Here is a 24,403-nt window from a genome sequence, read left to right on the forward strand (position 1 = left end):
TTGTATAGATGAAAATGAGAACTGTTATTTCAACGAGTTTGTTATCCCAAATATTTGTAGTTTAAAGCTATCTAAGAAAATGACAAGAATTCATTAACAGCATAAACTCTTAAAGTTCTTATCCTAGTAAAACATTTTATAAATATTAGATTTCTAATTACACAATTATTACTCATATTTAGTAAAACTGTTCTTGAATTCAGAAAAACAAAAAATACTGTATAAAAAATATACTAACTTCTCCAAGTAAAACCATCATTTTGACATCTGGCTCTTGTTGATAGCGAAGCAAGTGGTCCATAAAAGTGGTACCTGGATATCTAAAAAAGAAAACAAATGCATTTAAATAACATAGTAATATTTTTTTTTAAATTTATCTTTCTTAAACAAAATCATTTTTAAGATAAATGATCAATTGAAAATACATTTTCAAGCTATTTATTATCCAATAACATTTAAAATAATTTTTAGTATAGTGTAAAGTTATAATTAAAAAGAGTTACTGTAAAAAAGAATTAGAAAAAGAAAATTAATCACGGGGAATAAAACACAATCAGTAATTCTAGGTTTCATAACAGTATATAGATTACTGAATTTTTCAACAGCAATGAGGATACATGTGCATATTAAAAAGCTTTTCATAAATTCTTCAGGGAGAAAGAATTTAAACATGAAACAATGGGAAATAGATTTCAAAATCTTTTTCAACTATAAAGATCATGCTCTGTATTTAACTCATGAATTAAATAAAATAAGCAGACTAATTTTTTTTTCTACTACAATAATTTTTATTGGCAAAGCATTCAGTTTATATAATATAATTTTAAATCAAGAATTCACAGTGAAAAAAACATTACTAATGTTAAGAATAATCAATAATTAATGTAATGTAGGGAAAAAAAATTTGCATAGCAAAAAACATTAATATTTAACAAATAATTTAATTTAAAATATTGCTTACCTGTCACCACCTATGGCAACACCTTCATAAACTCCATTTGTTGCACGAGAAATTATATTATTTAATTCATTGGACATTCCTCCAGATCTGGATACATATGCCACACTATAAAAATTAATTAGAAAATAACATTTGTATAACTAAACAAAAAGGCAAATGCTTCAAATGATTAAGTAAAACATTTATATTTTTACCCCCCCCCCTACTCCAAATGTAGAAATTAAACTAAAGCATGATTTAAATGAAAGTTATGCATATTATGAATATAGTTCATAACAAATTTTATGAATAATATTTCTATAAAACAAGCACAAAATTTATTGAATTTTTATTTAATATTCAAAAACATTCAAATTTGGCAATCTGGCTACATTTATAAAATATTGAATTTTTATAAAAATTATTGATCTCTTAAAAAAAACTCAAATTTATTATATAATGCTCATTTGGGCAGTTAAAATAATAAAAGTTAACCAAATAAATAGTTTCGTGAAAATAGAATTCAAAATAAAGAAATCTGAAATATTAATAGCAGATATAAATGAAAATAAAATGGATATATTTACATTTAATAAAAGAGTCTCTTCCTAGAGTAACCAATATCAGTTTCTCCAGTAATGCTTGCATACACTTTACAATGCAATATTTTTTAGCCACACTTCTGACAATTTGTATAAAAAAAAGTCACATAGAACTTTGAGAAAGAAATATACAAAATTAATTTTGAACTTCAATCTTTAAAGTATTCTTAAACAGTTATTTCATGATATATTTTTTCCCTTTACACTTAAATATGTAGTATTGGTATCAATGTCAAAAAGAAAAAAAGTAATACATAATAAAATAATAATAATACAAACCACCCAGGCCTGTGTAATTTGGAAGCTAGAATATTGTCCATCATTCCACCAGTGTTGCCAATTTTGAAGCATCCGGGCTTTATTCCACCAACCTGTAAAATTAAAAATCTAGCAATTAAAAATAAAATAGTTTGAAAACTTAAAAGAAAAAAAAAACTTCTATCAAGGAAAAGTCAAGTTAAAAAGGAAAAAGCTATAGAGATGGAAACACAATAGCAATTCACACACACAAATTTTTAAAACATTTGGTCAAACTATTATTGGCAAAAAACTTCTAAAGATACTATTTGCATTAGTAGTTTTTGATATATACATAAATATAACTTTTAATGGTGCCCAAAAATGAAATATTATAGCTAGTTTCTAATTATATTACAACAATCAATTAATTCTTTACACAAGATTTAATTAAAGTTGATCAAAATAAACAAAGAACTATCAGTTCAGAAAAATAATTTTGAAAATAATTTGTATTTATTAAATGTTAATATAATTAATCAGAATGATTTAATTTATGCAAAAAGAATTTTAATAATTGTCAATTTTCTACATTTTTAATTTAATTGAAATTCATCAATTTAATTATTTTCATCAATTCATGAAAATAAGAACTGAATTAGATTTAGAGTAATTTTAGAACTACTTACAGTAGCTGGGCCTATTATTGTGACTCCCTTACTATCAGCCACTTTGTTCATTTTACGAGTCATGTTTTCTGGAATACCTTCTGCAATGATTGCAATTACTTTGATCTGTAAAAAAAAAAAAAAAAAAAAAAAAAAAAGCAACAATTATATAATGTTTATTTAATAATTTACTTAATATGTTTAGAATAAAAAATCTATCAGCTTAAAGTAAAATCACACTCATCATGAATACATTTCAAATAACCCACAACATAGTTTTTTTAATATAAATTCAATGAAACATCCTCAGTTTCTAAATGTTTTGTGATAGTAAAATACACAATAAAATATCAATAAGTGTCAAGTTATTGAACTAAGTATTCCAAATACTATATCATACATGAGGTAGTAACTAAAAATTAGAAAAGAATTGTTCAAATGAAATTGCTGTTTAATTTCATAGCTTTATTAATTTTTTTTTCATTTGCTCTATACTAAGACAGCCATAATAAAAAGTAACAGCACATAATTTTAAAATATGAATTCTATTTCAATAGAGCAAAACTTTAGATAGAAAAAACAATTTATATAACAAAAACATATTAGTGAATACGATTATTGTGATAAAAATGTAAACTAATAATAACTGCTATCAAATATTTTGAGACATACGAGAAAGATGAATGATAAAGTTATTGTAAACAAATCATGAAATGAAAAGAATTTTGACTTGCTTCAATTACTATAGGTGATTAAAAATTATTAAAATGATCCAATTCTCATCAAATTAGAAATTATTTTTATGCAATGTGTAAACAGCACTGCATTTTTTTTTCTGAAAAATGTATGACATATAATTACTTCTCCATTCACCTAACAATGCTTGTACTTATAATCAAAAATATACTACATCTTAAAATATCTATAAAATAAGATTAAGCAAATACCTGTGGATATTCCATTGTTTCCATAGTACTCTCATATGCAGAACGAAGGGATGCAAAGCTGATCATTACATCAGCATCCTTGTGTTTTTTCATAGCATCTGCCATATTTTTATATACTGAAACATAAAAAAAGATATTCAAACTAAAAGTGAAATGATGCTACCTTCATAAGCTTAAAAAAATAAAATAAAAAATATTTAAGATTCCCCCCTCAGAATAAAGCTTTCACTTTTTTAATCTTCCCTCCTTTTTTCCTTCCAAAAAAAAAAAAAAAATTCCTAGTATTCTAAGTAAATACATAAGCAGAAAAACTGGAAAAAGAAGCATGAATTACAGATGAAGAATCAAATTTAAATGGTTTTGAGTTAAATTTTTTTCAATCCAATTAATGATTTCACTGATATTAGGACATTTTTAATTAGATGCCTTAAATCAAAATACTTTAAATACATTTACAAACCAATAATGAAATTCAACTGAGATAGGACATGCAAATTCTTCTGAATTTTAAAATTCATAGTACATGAAAAACTGCAAGCCACCAACTCAAAGGATAATGAAATATACAATTCTATGCTGCGTAAAATTTCATTTAAAATATAGATTTATTGGAAAGAATTCAACTATATGTGCTTAAGACTAAATTATAATAAAATACTTCAATTATTTCTAAATACATTATTAATATTAAACTGATAAGGATTTGCACCACCATACAATTAAACTGAGTTGCCATTTACTATATAGCAATATTTTAATATCAACTTAATATAAAAATAAAGATACTAAAATGTAAATTATATTAATTTAAAACAAAATTTATTTTTACCTGGAATAAGTATTTCTTTGTGTCCCCAGTAGAATTTCTGTTTATGATCTCCAGTGAAAGGGTAGACCATAGCTGCCACAGAGCACTCTTTACGGGAACAAACATAATCAAAATCCAGCATGCCTTGCACAGCTCTTGTTTGCATGCCCCACACAATGGCTTTGGTATTCTGTTATTGAAAGAAACAAAAACTCACTTTTTAAATTCACATTTTTAAAAAAAGTTATCAGAAGTGAATTTTCTATTCATATTGATTTTGAAACAAGTGCTTTCAAACCCAACACTAAAGTTATAATTCACATAATGTCATTTTTTTAAAATTAATTCTCAAGTATTCCCATTAAATTTATGTTAAATATAATAGTTGCTTAGTAAAAATAATTTAAATAATTGTATATTTTATGATTGACTGATAAATAATCATCTAAAAAAATTCCTGGCTTACTGTTTCTTTTTATTTCAAAATTAAATTAAAAATTTTATTTTTTATTTTACAAACTATTAAAAATAAAACATCAAAATGCTTTATAAGGGAAAACCAAATTTCTATATCATATATTTTTTTAAAGTTCTCCAAAATAATCTCAACATTATGTGTATAATAAAAATTCAAAATATATTTGACTTATAGCATTACTTTCATTAACATAAATTCAACCACTATATGCTTACATTACTAAATGGAACTACTACACTTCTTCAATTACTATATGTAATTTAATAAGTATTAAAAATTATCAAGTCATATATCGAAAAAAAATCAAGTAACAAAACATTAAACTGATCAATAGAAAGATCCAGAGAGCTAAACAAATTACAATGCACCATAAACAGATGTTTGAAAAGGGTAAAAGTGATGCCTTTTAGATTTACACACATCAGTCAAGCTACTGTAGTAATTTTTATACACCTGCAGAAAGGTACTTCTAATACATATAATTTTGATTAAGCTAATAAGATATGAAGAAACACCCAATGCTTTTCATTTTGGATACAGAAGACTAAATTGCAGACACAGATTTAAACCTAATACTAAATATAAAATTTTTTCTAAAAAAAAAAGAAAAAAAAAAAAGAGAAGTATTTTTAAAATTTAATTACAATATAAGTTTCTGAATGACAAGCTATTACTAGCACTGTGTGAAATTCTTTAAATACAGAAGGATAACACATACTGAAATTTGAAATTTTAATCAGTTATTTAAATTTGTCAAGTATGTTACACCAAAACTATTCTCAGTATTTGACAAATGTACTTATCTAGAATAATAAATTGCTTTGTCTCATTTTTTCTTTGCCAGGATAAATATCATGTATGACTAACAGATTACTTATATAGTTTTTTTTTTCATGAATTTTCTTTTGTAGAAATTTTAAATATTTTTCAAAAAAAAAAATCAAATAAATGTTAATTTTCAAAAAAATTTAAAGCTAAGCCTGAATCTTTTTTTTCTTAGTTAAATTTCAAAAATTTACAACACAATCACATGTTCAGTGTTTAGTGTATAATACATTTTATTTATATACCCTATGAGAGATTTTTGAAATTAATTTGTATATTTAGGTGATGCAGAAACTGATTCAATGTATAAATTCAATGTATATATGGAGACAATCTTTTGAAAGGATCCCAAATAAAAATCTTATCCAAGTAAATTATTTACCGGTGAGAATAATGTCTTTGAAGAAGAAGAAACTCCATTGACAGAAGACACAGATGAGGATCTGGAGTATTCCATTGAACTAGATAGACCATTGCCCGAGTCAGTTCTGGCCATTTTGCTGGGGGTAGGTGCAGACTGAAAGAAAACAGGAGTTTGAAATATCTCCTAAATTCAATGAATTGAATAATCATTTGTTTGAAATGAAATGAAACAGAAAACACACCATCATTCCACCAGGTAGTAAAAAATTCGCTGTGGTCATTGTAGGCTCTGGCATAGCAGGAAGAGACTTCTTACCCATTGCCATTGCAACAATGGCAGTCATGTGTGTTTCAGGTCCAAATACATGAATGGGCACTCCTAAAGTTCCACCTATAAATATCAGAACATTAATATCTTCTAGTCTAAGTTTTTTTTAAAATCTGCTATTTAATAAATTTATATATATATATATATATATATATATATATATATATATATATATATATAAATTATAAAAGTAAAGTATTCTAAGATAAGATTTTTTGTGGAATATTATACATAGAAGGAATATTTTTCAAAATATTTACTCTATAAAAGTGACAAGATGTTCATATTAAGTTCAGATTCTATTACATTCAACATGTTTTCCCATTATTAAATTTAAGAAATTTTTAAATAATTTTATATTTGAACACACTTTACATTTAACATGCTAACTGATATTTTTATTAGTATGCTTTTACCATTTTTTATATTTAGTTCAGAAGGAAAAAAAATTCTTGTTTATATGTATTTTCAACTATATTATTTAACTGTATAATAGTTTTAAAACTATTTTGAATGTTGTTTTTTAAAAATATTTTGAGCCATGGACTGATAAGAAAAAGATTAGAGTAGGCAGCAATTCTCCAAATGCTTTAACAGTCAATGCCTTTAATAAAATTCATTTTGTGCATATTTTTATCAAAATACAAGAGAAAAATTGTTTCCCACAAATCATAAAATGAGGTCAAAAGCTGTGACTATTTTGAGCAAAAATAATTTGCACACAAATTATAAAAATTATCTGCAATATGCAGAGAGCTTGAAGAGAGAACATTAACTTAAAATCTGTAACAGATTTCATTAACTACAAAAAAATAAATAAATTAAGTTTATTCATTTTCAAAGTTCAGACTTAAAAACTATTCGATCAAAATAATTGCATTCAAAGAAGGTGCATAAGGTAAATGTAATTCATAACACTCATTTTGATTTGGTTTTATGATTAAAAAAAAAAAAAACTGTAGTCAAGACATATTTTGCTTTTAATGCCATCTTTTTAATCTTCCAGCTGTTTAATGATTTGAATTCATAAGTATATCATATAATGGTACTCATTTGAAAGCAATTTTCAGATTATACAAGTGTTTACATCTGTATGATCAAATCTTGTTTGTTAAAATACCTTAATCTTATTAAATCTGCTTTGACGAAGGTAAAAAAAAAAGTATTGTTATTACAGCAATTATATCAAGTTACAATAAAAATCTTATAATTTAAATTCAATAAATTTAGAGTGACAATCATTAATATAAGTGAAATACAGCTTCTAATTACAACAAAAAATAACATAATATGAACCTCCTCTTCAGTGTCTGCAACATTTTTTCAAAGACATTCGAGTTTGATAAGACAGAAATTAAATCTACTAATCTAATCCTTTCAAACCTTTTCTTTCTTTAAAGTTTAATATTATATATGTAGAGATGGTGGTAGGGAATAGAAAATATACTAACCTACTTCACGCATCACTCTCAAACCTTCTTGATAATTAGGGCCAGCTCTTCTGACAAATATAGAAACACTATGATCAACCAACTTAGTCTGAAACTCTTGTAATGCTTTTACAATTCCCTGTAAAAATAAAACAACAAATTAGTGAAAAAATGCAAAACATTTGTGCAATGGATTATACTAAATATATTACAATATTTCTATTAAGACGAAATACATGCTTTATACATGAATACAATGAAAAGTATTGCAATCTTACAGTAATGACAGACGAAATAATTAATTATGAACAAAAATTAATTTTATGTCAAAACACAAGATATTAAATAAATGATCTAAGGGTATGGTATTTACGTTCTTTTAAAACTGCACAAAGTTAATATTTGAATAGATTTTAATATAATCCATCTCAAAATATACTCTATTTGTGATCTACAACAAATGATCAAAAGATTTTGCTTTAAATTGAACTCCAGGTATTTAAGTACAGTTTTGTTAAAAAAATTGTAATATTTATGTCTGTTATATTAATATAATAACAAGTCAACAAATTAAGGATTTTTTCTTTTTGTTATTTCATAATTACTTTCCAATTTTATGACATCCTTATTAAAATATTAAATCTAAAGAAAAAAAAGGCCTGAAAAGATTAGACATTAGATGCAAAAACTTTATAATCCTTAAAGAAAGATTTCATTTTATTTCAAGGGATAAAGCATTATAAATAACAGAAAATATTCCACAGTATAGAAATATTTTATATACCAACATGTTATTGATTTAATTTCTATTTTAATAAGTCAATTACAGATAGTTGTAAAATTAAATTTATGGCAATTAAAGAAAACTTTTCAATATCCATTGCTAAAGAGAATAAGAATATAAAAGGCATACAATATTCCAAAGAAAATTTTTAGGTTTCATAAATGTATAGATATTTTAAATAGTTTTCATTGCTTTATAATTTAACATTCAAAATGTTAGCCAAGTGAAATTGTAGAGTTAATTTAATTAATCTTAATTCTATAGAACAGTTTCATTAGTTTAAAAAGTAATCAGACTATGAGAAGTGAAATTAATTTCTAAGATTAATTATTAAATAATCTAAATATATATGAATCACATGTTATATAGTTATCTCACTCAGACTTTTCCTCCAATAAAATACACAATTCAAATGACAAAATAGATTGAAAAGACAAAATATAAATATTATAGACATACAATGAGAAACAGACTAAGCGATAGTATTAAAAATGTTTGATGGTTACCTTAAATGTTGCAGCAACATTTGTAAAATTGGCAATTCCACCACCAATGAGCAATATTTTTCCTAAAATAAGAAAAACATTTTTTTTAAAGACAAAATTTTGAAATCAATGATCTTGGTGCATGCAATCTAAATAAAAAAAATGTTTAACTTTTTAACAGAAATGCCAATTTAGATATTTAAAATTCTAAATTTATACATAAAAAATAAATAAATCCCATAAAAAATAATTTTTAAAATTGGGGGGGGGAGAGAGAGGAGGGCAAAGAGAGGTATAGAACATCAAAATGTGAAAGCAGAAACTTAAAACATCAAAATAGATAGAGCAATTTCCAAAATCAAATTATATGAAATCCCTTTTTATAATTGTAATCAAAGGATCAAAATCTGTCAAGTAGCAATACTTTAAAACTGACAAAAGCAGAAAAACTTCTATGATTCAATCATTTGAGATATAATATATAAATATCTGCAGTTATAACTAGGTATCAAAATTTAGCAATATCCTTCGAGATAACATAAATCATTCAATACCTTATTAAATCATGCAGAACAGTTTTATAATATTCATTGTTTTAAAACCAGCATTAAGGGACCGCTGTTAGAAGCAGAATACTAGAAGTTTTATTTTCTTCTATGAAGAATTTTGATAAATACAAAAAGAAATTAAATGAGTTTTTTTAAAGGAATGCAAGACTAGAATAAAAGCTTTTTTGTACATAAAAAATGTTTATTAAAAAGGAGATGTATGTTTCACATACAATGAAGCTGTTTTTAACATTAATGTTATTGATTTTAATCATATTAAATAAGTAATAGAGTAATTAATACAAAACATAACTACTAGATACATGACTAAATCAATAATACTACAGAACTTTTTTAAAAATATAGTATGTATAATAGGTTACTAATTTTTTTCTTCTTTTGCATCAGGTTATCAAATGATCAAATGTTGGAAAGAATTATTTTTTTTATTAGACAAAATTACATGTTCTTTAATTTTACTATAGTTTCTTAAAATAAAACAAAAAATACAAAAGATTGATTATTTTTATCTTACATTTAGATCAGATAAAAATCCTTTATATATTTTCTTAAATTGTTCAAAACTAAGACGAAAAAATTCATTGCAAGAATAGAATCAGCATCATATTAAAGATACATAAAATGAAAAACAAATAATTTAAAAAATGTCATACTATTAAAATTGAATTGAAAGGAATGAATAAAGAATTCTTAAATTTTCTGAAAATATGTACTTAAAAATTCACCACAAATCTATTTTCAATGCAAAAATAAAAATACAACATATATACATTTTTTTACAAGTAAGTTAGTGCAGGACTATGAACATGATTTTACCCAAATATAATAAAAAAAGTTTTCACAATATAATAAAAAATATAAAAAATAAGTTATTCCCATATCTAGAAAAACTACTTCAGCACTTTTAAACATAAAAATAAATTCAATTGGTAAAGAACAAGACACTTCTACAACAACAATTTAATGTGTGTTATATTATATATATATATATATATAAAGCATTTTCTTTGAAACTTCAGAGCTTATCTAAGGTGAAATAGAAATATAAACCGACCTTCAGGATGCTTTTCTTGAGTCATTAATCCTAAAATGGTCTTAGCATATTCATAGGTTTGCATTTCTGTTGGAGCTCCTGAATACTCTCCATAATTAGCCAGCTCAGAAGCACCTCCAAGCTCGCAAATTGTATCACTGCAACATGCACAATAAAAATGTGAGTTAAATTATCAAGACTGAATGACAAAACAATATTATTTTCAATATAACAGATATATGTTAATAGATTTTTGGCAAGAAATTGGCAACTAAAAAATTTAAACCAGTTAATCAATTATCATACTATAGTTCATACCTGTAGATTACAGAGGCTCCACCCCCTGCAACCATAGTCCATATACGACCTTTCTTATTCAGGATAGTCAATTTCAAAGAAGCTCCACTCTTTGCATCCAAATCTGCAATGTAGGCTTCCTAAGGCAGAGATTAAATAAAATTTATATTTATATATATTAACAAACAATTTCATAGAAACTCTGAACTTTATTTAAATTAGGAAGTTCTAAATAAGGAATTATAATAAAGCATTAAAGAAAAAAGTAAAGCAAGCAAGAAAATGTAATAAAAAATTGCTTTTTAAATTAGTGCAATGAAATCATTTTTATATCCAGAAAATTAAATATTCTTGTTTACAAGTAATAAATTATGATTACTCAAGAATTAGTTATAAGATCTAATGCAAGATTCACTGTCACATTAAGTATATGATCCTAGTTTTCACGTCCTGTTCTAGATAAAACAGAAATAAACCAAAAAAAGAATAAATGGTTTTTAAAAATTAATTTCCATTAATGTATAAACAGAACAAGTGAATGAATGTTTAAATGGGATTATAAAAAAATAAAAGCATAGATAATGATATAGATAATTTTAGAAATGAATAATGATAACAAAAGTACAAAAATTAATTATAAAGAAATATATTTTAGAATAAAATATGGATTTAAAATATTTAACTCTAGAAAGCATTTGAAGTCTTTTAAAAGAATACAATTTAAAAAAATTATCTGGGAATTAAAGTTTGAAATACTGGAAGAAAACTACAACATTAATTTTAAATATTTGACTAGGACTATCTGGTTTTATAAACACAGTTGTCTTTAAGCATTAGCAAACACCAAGCTTAGAAAGCATATTTTACAGCCAAATCAAAATCTCAGAATTATGCATTTTATAGTTAAATCACAAACAATAGCCATACGATTTATTATGATCAAAAAAATTTTTAGACCTTTCCAAAAAATCAGAATACAGTTGAAAATGGCTTTGAAATTATTGCCATTTAGAAATGGAATTTCATTCACAAATCCTCATTAAAATTCACAAGTATACATATATAATTTAGCAATCATTTACATTGACAGCTTTGAATCAATAAATTTTACTCAAATACTCTTCATATAGAATTTAAACTGTGAAACATTCAGGAGCATAAGAGCTAGCACAATATAGCTGTCTTTCAATAATTAAAATGAAAACATTGATTATCATAAGAACTATCATAAAGTTTTTGGCAGTTTTATCAATCCACAAAATCATTAATTAACATATTTTTCTTTTTCAATTCTGCATTTGTTAAAAAATAATTTTTTAGCAAATCCAAGTTGTATAGAAAAAAATTTCAGAAAATAGTCAGAGGAAATGAAGCTGCAGAGAATGCTTTTTACACATCATAATTTATTTTTTAAATGGAATAAACACTAGCCAAAAAAAAGAAGTAAAAATCCTACTTCTGGATAAGCATCTCGCCCAAAAGCAGGAGGGAATTCAAATTCTCCCCATTTTTGTTTACATATAAAGTCAGCAGTAGCATCCAATTTAGCCGCTAAGTCCAATATGTATACCTTTCCTTCAGTCAGAACTATTAAAAAAGTTGTAATATTAAGTGCATTCACCTTTATGAATGTATAAATACTTTTTCACATAGAGACTTTTAATTGCAAGTTGACAAAATGGGTATATTAATTATAATTAATGTAGATTAAGGTATTATTAAGCTTAGTAAAATATTTTAATGTATATAATTTCTGGCAAAATTTGTATTTTTTTTTATACTATAACAGTCAACAAAACAAAATGGAATATTAGAACAAAAGAATAACAGTCTGCTTTCAGGAAATAATTTTAACAGGGGGGGGGGTTAATAATTGAATGATAGCAAGTAGAAAGCATTAAGATATTAAGTAGTTTATGAATATTATAAATATGGAATTCCAAAAATTTATTACTAAAAGAAACTTTTTTTTTAAAGATTTTGTTCAGTACTAAAACTAAAAATAAAAGTTTTTATACAAAATCATATCTTAATTTAAATATTATAAAGGGTAAACTCATTCTTACCTAAAGGATTTATTTCCAAATAAGTAAAGTACAAATCCACATAAATGTCATATAAAGAACAAATGAAAGCTGCAACATAGCTAAAAAATAATAATTTTATATCAGAAAATGAATCCAGTTTTAAATAATAGCACAAAATTAATTCCTAATTCTGCAATGAAAAGGAAATTTAATAGTAATTTATATATATAATTATTATAGCCCTTTTATAATTGCAAAAGCATTTTACTTCCCTCCCGATTCTAAAAATCTTTGAACGAAAGTTCAACATATAAAGGCATAACATTGTTAAAAAAAATAAATATATCTTTACAACTTTTATATTTTATACTTTTATATATTATTACAATATTTCATATGATTATTATAACATAAGATTAAAAAAATTATGAAAAAAAATTTATTAAAAATTGTAAGTGGCAGAAACAAATTCCATATTTGCCAACACAAATAAACATATAATTTGGAAATAAAGCCAATAAACATATTCAGTACATTCATAAGGTAATTTTAAGATTTCACCATGAAGGGAAATACTTAATAGAGTGGTTGTTGTGACGTTTCTTTGCAATTTATCAATCAATATTAGAAAAAATCTTTCTCAATGAATTCTACATTCTCTGACTGAGAATTCTGAATAAAACTGAACACATTTGGTCTAAGAAGTAACAACTTTCATAGAGGTTTCTTATGATGAAAACCGACTATACTGACTCTTATAATTTTTACCTACTATGCATTGCAATACAAAAAAATTGCAATATAATATAATTAAAAGCCATTTTTCTCTCCATCAAATACTACTAGGTAAGCACAACATACTTCAAGATTATATATATATATATATATATATATATATATATATAAACCTTCAAACTGGAACATAAGAATTCTTAAATTATTTGAATACAAATTTCAAAATATTTATAAACTAAATATACTGCTTTTGTTTCCAGTAGGAAAAAAAAAAAAAAAATAGATGGTAACTTACTCTTGTTTCTCAGCAGGCAAATGTTGTACTAATTTTGTTTTGATGTCATCAAAGGATGGTTTAGTATCTACAGGAACATCAAGTTTCATTGCCTAGTTATAAATGGAAAAAAAAAATTATTAATTTTAATTAGTTTTATTGCAAGTAAAACTAAGTAATTCCAATATAAATTTTTTAGATATAATTTAAAACTATGCATCAAAAATAAATAGAGAAATTATCATTAACTTTCGATTTATAAAATATATTAATATTCATGAGTTCAACCAAGTCTTTCCAAATGTTTTATTAACAAAAAATGCTAGAAGACATTTAACATTTCTTCAAATGACAGAACAATCTTTCTTATAATTTAACATTAAATAAGGATAGGATTGGGAAACCAAATCATTTTTGTTTACAACAAATAAGTTTTATCTGTATTTAAAAGGATTTCAATTATTTATTCATAATATTTCATTTATAATGGACTTGGAATTATTCATAACTGAAAATATAGTTAATAGGGAATGCTTATGAATAGAAATTCATTTACAAGAAATCTCTAAACACTAATAACACATTTTTGATTTTCACCATGAAGGTGGGGTCGACATCACCAATGTCGACCCCACCTTCATGGTGAAACAGTATGGTATCTGAATAACGATGTGAATAAATGCAAACATAGACTTAAAGCCAATTCTTTTAAAAGCCTGAATTTGATTTGGTATTAATTTTCATCAATTCTGCTTAGCATTTAAGTTAGAATTCTAGAGTAGAACACATAATTGTAACAAATAAATTATATAGACATGAAAAATAGAATATTCTTAAGATAGCATGAATTAAATATTAGCTACAATATGAAGTTCAGAAATATCTTGATAAAATGCCCAAGAAAATCAAATAATAAAGAAACGTAATTGAGTTACACCACAATTAATGTTAAGTGTATTAAATCTATGAATCAACAAATAAAAAGAAAAAATTTAATGCTGATCAGTTCTAAAAATAATAATAATAAAGCAAATTATAACCTTTGCGTCGACATCACCAATGTCGACCCCACCTTCATGGTGAAACAGTATGGTATCTGCATAACGATGTGAATAAATGCAAACATATGCTTCTTCCTCCTGTAAGAAAGAATATATTAATAAACATGAATACACACTGTATTTAAATAATTCATTTAAAAGGATATTTTTAATCGATTGTTAATAAAAAATTTGAAATTTAAACAAAAAAAAATCTTTAAAATTTTTCATTTCAAACTTGAAGATACTTTAGCAAATATTTAGTTTTAATGAATTTCTAGGTTAAAATTTTTTTTTTTTACAATTCTCAACCAATTTAATAGCTATACATCTCCAGAGGAAGACAGAGAAATTAAAGGTAACAAAAAATAATGAAATTCTGAATTTTCTTTAATAACTTTATTTAAGTAATTTAAAATATGATTCAAATTTTGATGTCAAAAGGGGGAAAAAAAAAAAGGGAAAAAAAAACCTTGAAATATCAAATTTGTGCAGTTTGAACTTAAAAGCATTAATTATTGAAAGAATTAAATTTGATAAATACACAATTTTTTTTTCATATACTAAAAACCATCACTAAAAATGAATTAAAAATCAAAGTGTATTAATGGCATTAAAATTAAAAAAATATAAGGCAAAGCATTAAATCAAAACATCAATGATATACAATAATTTAGGCATAATACATACACATTTATGCAACAAAATGCTCTTTTGTTTGTAAACCACTTTTAGTGATAATGGAAATTGACAAAAGAAAATGACCAATTTCTCAAGAAGAAATGACGAGGGGCAAATCATTTTTCTATATAGCTTATTCAATTTCATAAAAGAAAATCCATGAAATTACATAATTCATTTAAATATAAAATTTCTATATACAGAATATCAATAATTAAAACTTAGAATAAAATTTTTAATCAAAATATATCATTAGATCAGGTTAGCAATTTCTTTTCCTTTCAAATAGGCATGGCATGAATTTGGAGAATGTGTCATTCTCTTGAATTTATCATAGTTCAAAGTTTCAAGGATATCAAGAAGACAAAAAGTTTTTCTAGACAACTAAGTCCTTTATATTTTCAAATCAAACCTTAATCTTTGCTTTACAATCAGAAAATTGAATTTCCAGAATATAACAGAAATTCAAATCTTCTTAAACTGACAAATTAAAAAGTTATTTGAGATATTCTAAAATTGTATGTATTTTCAAGTCAACACAAACTAATAATATATGCCATCTGCAGTTCTGTGTGCATTAAAGATGTATTTAAAAATTAAGAGTATGAATAAAAAAAAGCTTCAGAAAAAATAAATAGAAGTAAATCTGAAAACGTACTTGCTTATGCGGTACGAAAGGCTCAATGATAAAGTTGCGTAATTTTCCAGAAGCTCTGTCCACCTAAAAAATCATTATATTTAAAATTGCAAATAAACCATCAAAATAATTCAAAAGCAATAGAAAATGTAACAAAAATAAGTTCTTAGTTAAATGAAAATTATGCATCAAGAAAATTTATGATATATAAACGAAAGTAAAAATCATAACAAAGAATAACTAAAATTTTACAATTACCATTAAAAACATTCCATATAAAAAGTAGCAATCAACTATTTATTATATAATATATGCTTAACAACAATATGTAAACAAATATTTTATATTATAACTTATGTTAAAGTCAAAAGCATATAGCTAAACAGCAAATGAATTGGAGACTAAACTTTACATTACATTAATTTAAGTCTTAATACTTCATACAGAATCCATACATCTGATTGTTTAAAACAGTTATAATGATAGTATTTATCAATAAATAATTTTTAAAATAATACTTCTGAACAAATACTCTATTTGATTAATCATATAAAAAAAACAAATAAAGATGATTTCAGTACCATTTCAAAGACCTTAAATACTAGCATAATAAAGATTTCAGATTTTTTTAGAAGGTATTAAATCTTAAAAGTTGTTACATCTTTAGTATTTCATTGGTTTTAATACTTTTAAAAAATCCAAAGAATAGTGTAGCAATTCTATAGAATACCTAAACCATTCTAAACAATTTGCATTGATAAAAATGCCTTAAAAACTTCAGGGCTAATAAAAAGCATTGTAATAATGGGAAAAAGCTTAAAAGACAGGATGTATGAGAGAGACATAATATTGTGTATTATAGCAGCTGAAATTTCATTACATTTAGCAAGACATTTTAATAAATGAACCGATATTTCTTTTTTTATTCAATTTCAGGTAGTATAGTCAAGAATCATTAACAGAAATAGAATATGAAATCTTTTGATAGGATGTACAACTTTCAATAAATTATCCTTAAAAATTTAAATACAAATTTATAAAAAATAAAAAACATTTTAATACCAAAAATTTTGCATGCAGAGCATTATTTTTAATAATACTGCTAATACTGAGAATCATTAAAAAAAAAACACAGCTACAATTCAGTTTCATGTAAGATTTTAAAATCAAAGTACTGACATTTTGAAATAGCTCTTTATTTTATTTTTGGTGTTTTTAATATAATAAAAAAAGAAATTTGTTTAAATATATGCTTGGAGTTAAACTGGGTATAATGAGAGTATAAAAGGTTAATACGAATAAATTCACAACCGGCACACATCTAAATCTTCAATGGGAAAAAAAAAAAGGTTATTTTGGCAGATTATTACTCATACAATAATCTTAGAATTATACATTTGTTCTAAAACAACATTTGAGAGAGACAAAGCACAGATGTAAACAGAATTTAGGCTATATTACTATGTATAACAAACATCTATCCAAATATAAAAGTTTGCTTTTCAGAGTATATTTCAAAACCACACCTTTACAACTTTGTTCATACGCTCATCAATCCAAGCTCTGACACCCGAAAGATCTGTGTTGACCTTGATCAGCCCCAATTTTCCTCTTCGTTTAATCAGCTGATCTGGTTTAACAACCAATTTCTAAAAAACAAACATAATATCCATAAATCTAATCCATAAATGCAATAACACTAAATTTAGATTGGCTACAACAAGAGGATATTTTACCATTAACTTCACAACAATTATTTTCAAGTATAAATATTGACATGAATGTTGTTTTGTTATGTTACGATAGTAACCTTACCAAATATAGAAATCTTATGCTACAAGTGACATGTTTAACAGTTTCAGATTGAAAATTTGAAACTCATTTCAGCTACTGCTATCCAAATAAAAAGTAGCATATTTGTTTATAATTTAACGATTTAAGTAATGTTTAAACAAAATAGAAATGTGAAAGGATTATTTTGTTTTGTTAGGTTTTAAAAACCCTTATTTATTTATACTTACTTTCATTTTAATTTACAAGATTCTATTTGTAGATCAATGTTTTTATATTGAAAGCAGCAATAATTTGAAATTGTACTTTAAAAAAAAAAAATTATTTTTTTATATTTTTCATGAAATAATTAAAATTTATAAACTATGTGCTTTATATAATAACAATTTACTTTTAATGCTATACAAGAGCAAACTGAAATTTATAATTTTTAAATTTCAAAATTAGTTCAGTTAGATGAAAATGACATTCAAGCTGACAGACTACATTAAACTTCTGAATCACATCAGCAAGAATTTTTTTTATTCAAACCCATTGGACGAAAAAATGGCTGCTTGAAAAGTTAAATGTAAAGAAACTTCATATACTGTTCGTCAACGGATTCAGAGACGACCATATTTCGATGATTCCATCTCATTAAGGGACAAAATGCGGAACGATGAGCACATTTCCGGTATTCATCTTTGACCTTGGATTTCCTCCATTAGATACTTTTTTCCTCAATTTTTTTCACATGTATGCGAGTGTTGTGTCATTTCTTACCGCATTTTATTTTAATTCAAAATTTCGTATTGGTTAGTTCAAATGGCAAAAACGCTTTCAGGAGAAGTACGAAGAAAATTTTAGTAATTATTTCATGTTATATATTTAAAAATGATATTCTCAAGCAGAAAAATAATTAATAATGTTTTTAATATCAAAATATATAAAATATCATGTATTTTAAAGATAATATTTATAATATTTTTAAGAGGCCCCATATTTACAGCAATTTCTTAGCTGAAAATAAATATTTTAAATAGAATAAACTCTGAATTATCCATTGTTGTTAATCTTAAAATATTGTTAAAAAATTCAAAAACATATAAAAAAGAATTTTAAGATGGAAAATGATTATTATTTTGTAAAAATGTAATTACCAAATATTAAAAACAGAAAATTTTCGTTTATTCTTCATAATTGAATGTTTATGCCCCTTACATTAAATAAAAAATTGCTCTGAAATATTTTACTGTGCATTAGTACCTTTTTCTTTCTGTATTACTAATTATCTGTAACATTTATGTCTCATAAAACCACGAGTCCCCATTGTTAAATAAACATCTCCTTTCATCTTTCCTTTCCCCCTATTTTGACAAATTAAACCCATCCCAACGCATGCACAAAAGTGCAGAGGGTCTTACAATCCATTGTCAAACAGTATAAGCATTATATTAATTTTACCTAATTTGTATTAAAACACAAAAACATTGGTAAAGATATCAATTTCATTGTTTCGTATCAATACCACATTTCAGACCAATGTGATATTGATATGACCACATTTCAAAACAAACCACAAAATATTCTTGACTGATATTCAAGCCCCTTCATGTTCTTTCAATCACTTAGAATCTGAAAGGCAGGAATTAATGAAATCCAATCAATTTTAAAAGTTGATGTATTTCAAGATTCTTTAATTTGACTTTCATAATTAATATTTGATAGCTACTATGCAAAGATGACAGAAAGAAAAAGAAGTCAAGATTAAAGAGGACAACCAGTATTCGGGGAGATAAGAATGGAAGTAAAGAATTTATGGCAATAAAATAACTATTTAGAAAATTAATACAAGGTAAGCAAAAGCAATCATATAGAAGCCATATAAAAGAAGCATTAAAATAGCTGATTAATAATTCATTTTTATTTAGGGACAAAAATATTACAAAACAACTGAATAGACCATTACTTCAGCTAGTTTCAGGTTTTACAAGGGGAAAATGTTAAAGCACAATGGCTAGTCAATTTCGAGAAAATGGCCCTTAAACTTTCTGCATAGCTTATATACTAATAATGTGTCGCCATTGCTGAGGTGACACTGGCATAGCAAACAGGAGACCCAAGTTCAATTCTGGACTAGCATTTTTTTGCTTTTTTTTTTCTAATTTATTTCAAATTAATTTAACAATTCACAAACAAGTTCAATTAATATTTTTTTAAATTTTTTATACAAAAAGAAATATTTATTCTCTTAATATGTGGATTACAATTTAAATTTTAGAAGAAAAATAATTATAAGTATAAATGCAAGTAATTTTGTATATTTAAAAAAACGCATTCATATTGCTAATTATTTTTCTTTCAAAGATTAGATTGTAAAAATATTTATTTTTAAATTAAATAAATATTTTTGCATAAAAAAAATGAAAAAATATTAATTGAAACTGTTTGTAAATTGCTAAATTAATCTGAAATAAATTAGAGAAAAAAAAAGCAAGAAATGCTAGTCCAGGATTGAATTTGGCTCTCCTATTTGCTACACCAGTGTCTTAACCACTATACTATTTGCGCTTCGGCAACGGCGACACATTATTAGTATATAAGCCATGCAGAAAGTTTAAGGGCCATTTTCTCGAAATTAACTGGCCATTGCGCTTTAATATTTTCGTGAAAAACATCCAAAATGTATACTATCTTTATACTAAATCTCATCCTGAATTGAATTTTCAACCTTGTGCCCTCCCCTTGTTAGATTTACTAACACAACAAAGATTTGAATATATGATAGTTAACCAAGTCAACGAGGGCTAGATTTCCAACAGCAGTCTAAAGAATAGAGTAAATTTAATTTAATACGAAACATCAAAACATTCAGTAAAATACATATGTTTATATAATTAGTCAAAATTATTGGCAAGAGTGACTTTTCAGCTGTTACTTAAGCATTAATATTTAATTATTAACACTCCAACACCTGGTTACATCATGTTGGGTACTCACGAAAACTATTGGGCAAATGCCAGGGATATCACATTAGGGTCCAATGAAAAGTGTGATTTATTGATAACTAAAATGATATGAACCAGTCTTATTATCACCAAACAAAAGAATCCTGATCAGATATGCTAACAGCATAGTGTTAATGAGATGAAAAGTTTTAAAAAGATTTAAAAAGAAAGAAGAAAGCAGATCTTCAGTCCTTCCAATTTCAATAAGCTTTGATCTATAAGCAAAAAAATCAATAATACAGAAGATCAAAATACACTTACTTCCTTTAAAATCCAAGGATTTTCATCAACTACTTGTTGCCAGTCGCTGTTCTCATCAACCACTGCATACTGGCATTTCACTACAGAACTCGAGGACAAGAATTTGTTCAACAAATTTTTGCCAGTTGCCTCACGAATAGCCTTGGCAGACATATTGATGTTCAATGGAAGCTAAAAATTAATTGCCAAAAATATTATAAATTAATTTTTTAAAACAGTTATCACATATTTAAGCATTTGTCAACATAAGCTAAAATGAATACAAATGAGCCAAATAAAATAAATAAATTCAAAAGACTTCATTTTTTGATGCATCAATTTTTCCTCAGGTTAAATTTTGTTCAACATTCATGTTCATCGATAACTGCTGCAAATCTAATACGATCAAACCATATCTATTCTATAAGCATATATGTATATTATATTCATCTCTAATTTCATTAACTTAAGTGACAAATCTTATAAAGCAAAGGTTAGAGACACTTTTATGAATTTGTACTCACTCATGATATATTAAAAAAAGAAATTTCAAAAATTGAACTTTGGTAAGATTCTATTTGCTTATTTAAAAACAATGAATAGAATAAAGATTTACTATTTTTCTTAGTAAATTAATATTTTCATTGGAGCTAAAACAATAAATTGGGAAACTAGTTTTAGAATTCTTTAACAATACAACTCCTTAACAAACAAGACAAAAGCAGATATTTATAAAGTTCCTTAAATAACAATGCAAGAGAAGATATTTATTCAAACATAATCATCTCTTGAAAAAAATATTTTCAGAGAAATTGGTACCGTTTCTTTACAAACAAATCTTCAATAACTATAAATATATATAAAATCAAAATTTTCTTAAAATTTCACTGACACGTCGATAAGGGAAATTCGATTCTAATTTTAAGAATGAATCCTTTTACAGAAAATCTTTACAACCACCCACCCCCCTTTAACTATAGAGATAAAATATGTTTACGTGCATAATAATAAATTCTGAATCTTTGCAAGGCAAGAAAAATATTATAAAGAATTTCATCACTGAAATTAAAAAAGTTCTAGATAATATTCTAAGAATGATAAAAGAAAATACATGAAAAAGAAATTTAATATTTACATTTTAGAATTTAAAGATATCGAAACTAACAAAAATTCATATTTAACATTACAAATACAACTAAAAGAAAAAAGTCTACTTTTTTGCAGAGATTAATTTATACATATACATTAAAATATTGAGAAGGAAAATTGCGAAAAAGTATAGTTTGGGAAGTTTTAATACATTTTCACGTATTGGAATGTTACGTCAAATCGTAAACCAAAACTAAAACTAGCTTTAAAAATACCGGTTTATCAAGCTGAATAAACAACTTTAATACCCAGCGATGTTATTAAAAAACAAATTAACCAATAATTATCACTAAAACAATTGATAAATCGCAGAAATAATATGAAAGTTTTAAGCAATTTAATGGTAAAGGGGAAAAATCAGTTTTAATAATTCAAAATCAAAACCGTAAGATATGCTCAGCAGCACAGCGCCGGAGTTCTCTTCTACGTAAGCTTCATCACACCACCATCTCACCATACTATTTGTTTACTATGCCCAAGTTTTCGGCAGACATGCCAGCGGTAAATTCCACTTACCTTTACAATTTAACAGGTGTGGGAAACGTTTGTATGCACAGGAAATTCCTTTAGATTACTTCAGACTAGAAGAGGGGTCATTTCTGATCTTCAAACACGTAAGCAAGATTTCACAGTGACCTACACAACGATGACCTGATTACTAATACAGCAGCAAAGAGCTTGAACAGATCACAGACACCGCGTCGAAACCTATCAGAGCTTCCCTATTTTTTCCCTCTTTCCCCTAGAGCGCCATCTGGTGCGGAAACCCCGAGGCATTTTTATATGCCACTTTTTATTCATTTTTTTTTTTCCATTGCTGTCCTTGACTGCTCTAAGAAGTCTTTGACTTGAATCTGCTAATTAGAAGAGGAAAAAAATATTTATTTGGATATTATATGAAGCATTACTTAGAATGTGAATGCAGATTCTGTAGCATTTTTAATTTGAATTTTTATTCTCATACCTTACTTTTCAAACATATCTAGTTTCTTATTAAATGAAATAAGCAGTAATTCTTAAATAACGAAATAAATATTTCAGTCAGTGATATAACGACTGGGGGAAGCAAGGATATAGCAGTGGCGTAGCGAAGTTAAGAGGCAGCCAGTACTTGATTTTCTTCGCCCTCAGTCGTTATCAATGGCTTAGCGAAAGGCAGTGGCTTCTGATATAGCATTATTTTTTCAACCTCCGCCGTATTTTATTTCAAAAAGCATTTATAAATGCATAATATTTTACCTCTATAATGTTTTTCAAGGCTGATACACGATGTATCTATACTCCCTTCCTCTTCTGATTACTACTCACTTGGGGTATAGATATCCCGGGCGTCAGTCATAGTGGGCACTATAAAGTTTGAACTCACGTTTTGAAATGAAATACAATGAGGAATGAAAAAATAACATAATGCCTGAGGACTATCGACCTTCGCTGCACCATTGATGAAAAATAAGTTATAAAAAAAAATCATACACTCTATGCGTCTTTTACCCTTGCTACGCCATGGATATCATGCCTATAGTTAAAGCACAATATCAAATAAAACATTTAAATTATAATTGTTCTAATTATAACTCAACTAAGGGACTTTTGACAGAAATTGCTGCTTCCGTTCATAAAAAAAAATTACTTCTCGTTAAATTTGGTGAGTGATAATAATGGATTCGAAAGTGTAATAGAATGATAAAAAAAATTTTGTAATGGATTATGATTTTATAGTTACAGCATCTCTGAAATTGAAACCTGCATATTTATATTTTTCTTGCTTTTCCCTTGCCAAGCCAATGAAAATAATTTCGCAAAATTAGAAATTATCAACAACAAAATGTGTAAAATGTTAACAATAAAAATGATAAAAAAGGACATTTTGCAATGAATTGTGTGTGTGTGTATATATATATATATATATATATATATATATATATATATATATATATCTTGTAGTTGAATGTAGAAGAATAATTAGTTCGGAATAATAACCAAATTTAAATAGTTGTTCTGCTGAAAATATATGCTTTCGTAAAAAATCTTTGTAAAATGAAGTTTTA

The 24,403-nt window shown here is 25.4% G+C and overlaps 1 protein-coding gene across 2 annotated transcripts in view; it reads right to left on the minus strand.

Annotated features, from left to right (window-relative positions):
• LOC129965602 (ATP-citrate synthase-like) overlaps positions 1-23,054 on the minus strand; it is a 30,865-nt gene extending 7,811 nt beyond the window's left edge. Inside the window, exons 1-20 of one of the 2 annotated variants that reach the window (XM_056079640.1) lie at positions 22,872-23,054; positions 21,228-21,398; positions 17,715-17,837; positions 16,210-16,272; positions 14,871-14,969; positions 13,852-13,943; positions 12,861-12,940; positions 12,251-12,381; positions 10,816-10,934; positions 10,519-10,655; positions 8,917-8,978; positions 7,648-7,765; positions 6,111-6,259; positions 5,888-6,022; positions 4,224-4,392; positions 3,395-3,510; positions 2,469-2,573; positions 1,822-1,913; positions 962-1,066; positions 239-320 (exon numbers count right to left, since the gene is read on the minus strand). In XM_056079640.1, the coding sequence (XP_055935615.1) occupies positions 239-320; positions 962-1,066; positions 1,822-1,913; positions 2,469-2,573; positions 3,395-3,510; positions 4,224-4,392; positions 5,888-6,022; positions 6,111-6,259; positions 7,648-7,765; positions 8,917-8,978; positions 10,519-10,655; positions 10,816-10,934; positions 12,251-12,381; positions 12,861-12,940; positions 13,852-13,943; positions 14,871-14,969; positions 16,210-16,272; positions 17,715-17,837; positions 21,228-21,380 (2,130 nt within the window). In that variant the 5' untranslated portion in view covers positions 21,381-21,398; positions 22,872-23,054. The other variant, XM_056079641.1, reaches the window with a different exon arrangement.
• Positions 23,055-24,403: the final 1,349 nt, after the last annotated feature.

This window comes from Argiope bruennichi, chromosome 4 (genome assembly GCF_947563725.1).
Source record: "Argiope bruennichi chromosome 4, qqArgBrue1.1, whole genome shotgun sequence".
Classification (NCBI taxonomy): Eukaryota; Metazoa; Arthropoda; class Arachnida; order Araneae; family Araneidae; genus Argiope; species Argiope bruennichi.